The 4,373-nt window shown below is 59.7% G+C and overlaps 1 protein-coding gene across 1 annotated transcript in view; it reads left to right on the forward strand.

The window, feature by feature from the left end:
- Positions 1 to 4,373, forward strand: part of GAS6 (growth arrest-specific 6) — a 17,041-nt gene that overhangs the window by 783 nt on the left and 11,885 nt on the right. The window contains exons 2-5 of the mRNA XM_010831533.1: positions 147 to 171; positions 1,406 to 1,468; positions 3,494 to 3,616; positions 4,301 to 4,370. Of these exons, the coding sequence (XP_010829835.1) occupies positions 147 to 171; positions 1,406 to 1,468; positions 3,494 to 3,616; positions 4,301 to 4,370 (281 nt within the window). The remainder of the gene's footprint in view (positions 1 to 146; positions 172 to 1,405; positions 1,469 to 3,493; positions 3,617 to 4,300; positions 4,371 to 4,373) is intronic.

The raw sequence follows: 4,373 nt of genomic DNA on the forward strand, positions 1-4,373 counted from the left end.
AAAGCAGCTTTCTCCCCCGCCCTCGCCCTCTGCAAGCACCTACCTCCTGGGGGGAGGGGGAGGTTCCTAGCCCAGCGGCCATGGGGGTGCTCAGACGCCAGACACTCTGACAGTTAACCGCTGCCTTTCTTTTTCTCTTTCCACAGGAGTACTTTTATCCAAGGTACTTGGGTAAGTTGAAATCATGGCCTCCTTTAGTCGGGGAGACGTTATGTGTTGGAGGAGAGGTTGCTAAGACCTTGTCACCAAGTTGTTCCTGGAGGGACAGAGCTCCGTGACAGAGATGGGACCTCCGGGCTCACGGAGCAAAGCCTGGCCTGTGTCCCTAACCCTAACCCTAACCCTGCAGCCAGTGTCGCTGTTGGCAAACCTCCGCTCCACTCTGACCCCCAGCTCAGCTGGTTAACGGGGGAATATGGTTGATTTAGTCTCAGGACTCCCCGCTGTGATGTTACTAAAGACCCCGGGGAGCTCTTGTCTGTGTGGGGTGTAGCTATTGACACCATAAGACTAACTAAAGCTGGGAACATTAGAGATGATTTTGCTTAACTCCAACGACAAGATTGTGCAAGCAAGCCGCCTTGGCTGTCAAGCAGCGACGTCTCTGTGAGTGTTGAGGGGGAGGGGGGCTGGAAAGCCCCGCTGGACTTTGGGGGAACAAGAGGAAGACAGCCCGTCTCTCCAGGGCGATCTGGAAGTCCCCAGGGAACTGCTCCTTGATCAGTGCTGTTTTGAGGCTTGCTGGGGCGTCTGTACTCACAACGAGAGAGGCATCCGGGGCTCTCCCTTCTGATTGTGTCGAGTGCACTTGGGTCACTTTTCCGCTGGCCTTGCAGCCTCTTAGAGGCGCTTCGCAGAGTGGACTGTGGTCGGCCCCGGGCAGCCCAGCCCGGGCCCCGTGTGGCCTTGCTCCTGGGTGTGCGGGTTTGTTTCCTCAGGAAAGGGCGACCGTGGTCCCCTGGCCACCTCTGGTCCTGTCCACTGCTCATGCCTACGTCCTCCAATTTGCTTGAGCAGCAGCAACCTCCTGAAGGGCCAGTGAAGTGGCTCAGCACCCACTGTGCCCAGATGCACGTGGTTGCTCCCCAGCCCCGGCCCCGTGGGGAGGCCCAGTCGACTGAGTAGTGGGGGGAGGAGCTCGGTCTCCATCAAACCCAGGGCGCTGTTCCAAACAGGGTCAGGTTGAGATGGAGCTCAGGTCTCTGCCACGGTCAGAGAGCCTCCCGAGGGCCACCAGAGAGCCTTCTATGCAATGGCAGGAGCCTCCCCCGTCAAAGTCAAAGGGGCTGGTGCCCCTTGGACAGAGCTCTGCCCGTTGGAGGCACCTGCTCATTTTTGGTGTTAAAATTCTGTGTCAGCATGAGCGCCTCTGTCAGGGGGTGACACCCCACTCCCTGTCTTGCAGAATGCATCAATAAACATGGATCTCCGTACCAAAAGAACCCAGCTTTCGTCACCTGTGTGCAAAGTAAGTGTGCTCCTGCTTCACAGCCCCTGAGTCTGGGATCTTGGGGTCTTGTGGTCATTCCCAGGGGCCCTGAGTGTCCCTGTGGCCTTCGGAGCCACAGCCTGAGGTCAGCCCCCTCTGCCCTGAGCCAAAGTGTGTGTGGCATGAAGTGCATACCTCTGCGAGGTGGAGGGAAGGCCCGTCTGGGCCCACATCCTGGTTAGTAGAGTCCCCTTTCACCGCAGCCACTGGTTCTGAGAATGCTCTCAGCCCACTTGGTGGGCAGCATGCCTGGTAAGCAAGGTGCACTGGCAAACTCCTGGGCTCTCTCCAGTTTTTTATTGTAACAAATAAACCAGAGTGGCCTCCTTGTCTCCCTGAGCACCTCTTCTGGGTGAGCTCCTAGGAGTAGAAGTACGAAGGGAAAGCTGTGTCTTTCCCAGTTTTGACGCAGACCTGGCCCATTATCCCTACAGAAGGCAGGAGTGCCCCCAGTACCTGCACCAGCCAGCTGTACTTCTTTCTACTTTCTACCTCTTCCAGTAGAAAAGTGGGGAAACGGCCCTCAAGCCATTCAGTTTAGCTCTTCTTACTCACGAGTGAAGCCAAGCTTCACGTGTTTCTTTCTCTGCGAATGGTTTGTTCACATTCTTTGCCTGCCTTTCTCGGTTTGTAGGAGCTGATGATAGATTTTGCAGGTTAGCCGTTTGTAGTAAAGGTAGCAAGATTCCCCCTCAGCTCATCATGCATCTTTGTTATTATTATTACTTTAAATTATCATACGGTAACACTGACATTTTTGGTGTCCGGTCACATGGGTTTCATCCACATGTACACACGTCTCAGCTGAACCTGACTCCAGGCCTGGCTCTGGCCTGAGAGTCCTGTGGAGCAGACACGTTATCTCTGCCCCCCTCAGCCTTTGGTGCAGCCGTCTGTGACCCACCTGTCCCCACGAGGGCAGTGTCTCGGCACTTGCTCTTCTGAGCATGCCCTGCCCAGGTCATAACTTGCCATTGCCCTCACACTTCTGGAAGGAGGAGCAGAAGCCACGAGACTGGCCCCCACTGACCACGGCAGGTGCCGAGCATTCCAGTGCACAGGGCGGCCTCCCCGCCGCACCCTCCCCCCGCCATCAGCGGGCAGATAACCATTCACCTCCCTCCTGTGGGGCCTGGGTCAGGACTCAGCCCAGAGCCTGTCCGCGGGCTGCCTGCGTCCACCGAATTCCTCAGAAGCTTGGGACACCTGCAAACATACTCCTCACTCTGCCCCAGAGATGAGCTTCCCAACGAGGCAGCAAAGGAAAGCAGGTGGAATTCTTCCTGCTGGGAGTTGTCCGCCCCCAGGAGAAGGCGGGGTTGCCCTCTCGGCCTGGGGACCCTGAGATTTGTAAGGGGTGGTGTTGGGCATTCTAGGCAAATTCCAGGCGAAGGTAATGAACTCGGGCTTGTCTTTCTGCAATAACTTAAGTCTAACTGAGTGTTTCGGGTGGGGACGCACCCTTGCCCAGCCGCCCCTCCCGTGGGGCCTCTGACATGCTGGGTGCTGTGGGGGGACAGTGGGACCATCCGGGTCGGGAGCTGCCTGGCCCCACACACGTCCCCCGCTGCCCAGGGGTCCCAGGCACACTCCAAGCGAGCTGGACGTGGGCCTGCTGAGTGCTCAGGGAGCAGGGGCCACTGCCTGAGTCTCAGGGGAAGCTGGACAGGGAGGTGGGGACCTGTACCTGCCTCCTGTGCCTGCCAGGGCCCTGTGACCCATTCCCTGGGAGGTCCAGCTCTGGGACCCTGCCAGGCCTGGCCTCTCCCCCGCTTCCCCAGGGCACAACCCCAGCCTCTAGCCTGGTGGGTGGGCGGCCGCTCCCTCCAAGCTGACCTGAGTTTCCTGGGATCAGTCAGGGCCTGGCCGGCCTGGTCTGTGACGCCCTCCGGGGGAGGTGGGGTTCGGTGTGGCCAGCCAGGACCAGCAGGGGGACCTCAGTGCCCCCGACCCGCCTCAGTGCTCTCACAGCTCAGGGTCCCCTTCTCTTTGCTTTCCACTCAGAGCTGCCTGACCAGTGCTCTCCAGACCCCTGCAATAAGAAGGGGACCCATGTTTGCCAGGACCTCATGGGCAACTTCTACTGCCAGTGCAGAGACGGCTGGGCAGGGCGACTCTGCGACAGGGGTAAGGCTGCATTGCCTGGGGAGATGGGGGTGTCAGGACACCCCTCAGGGCCGCCCAAGGGCCTGGGCTGGCAGAGGACACAGCCACACCAGCCTGTCTGGCTGCAACAGGAGTGAGGAGACTTTGAGGGGATGCCAGCTGTGTGGGGACACAGGACCCTCACTGGTCCTCTCCCAAGGAGAAGATGGGTGCATGGGGCCCTCAGCCTCTCAAGTCCTCCCGGGGGCGTGGACGTCTGGACAGCAGGTGTCCTGCTGCCCCTGGCAGGGCTCCATCCAGCTTGAAAAGCCACCATGAGGAGCCCCCAGCAGTGCCCAAGCCAGGCCAGCTCTTCCAGGGCGCCGGGGGGCGGGCGGGCACGCCCTCCCTGAGGCCCACCATCTGGGCCCCCACTGATCAGAAGGGAGTCGAGAGCAGGTTCACTTCCACCCTCCTTGAGTTTGCAGCGTGCTGGGTCAGCAGAGAAGATGCAGGAGACCCCTGGGACCTGGTTTGAACCCTTGGGCACCCCTTCGCTGCAGAGGGAGCCCTGAGCCCCTCAGACCCTGTTGTCCAGCCACAGAACTGGGTCCCTGTGCCCCCCACCCAGGACCTGGGGGTGGATTCCACGGGGCTGGGGCTGCAGACGCTGCCAAGTGTTCCAGGCGGTCATGGGTCCCCTCTGGCTCCGTGTCCTTTTCCCAGATGTCAACGAGTGCAGCCAGGAGAACGGGGGTTGCAGCCAAATATGCTACAACCAGCCAGGCAGCTTCCAGTG

Source organism: Bison bison, unplaced genomic scaffold, assembly GCF_000754665.1.
Source record: "Bison bison bison isolate TAMUID 2011002044 unplaced genomic scaffold, Bison_UMD1.0 scf7180017864527, whole genome shotgun sequence".
NCBI classification, from domain to species: Eukaryota; Metazoa; Chordata; class Mammalia; order Artiodactyla; family Bovidae; genus Bison; species Bison bison.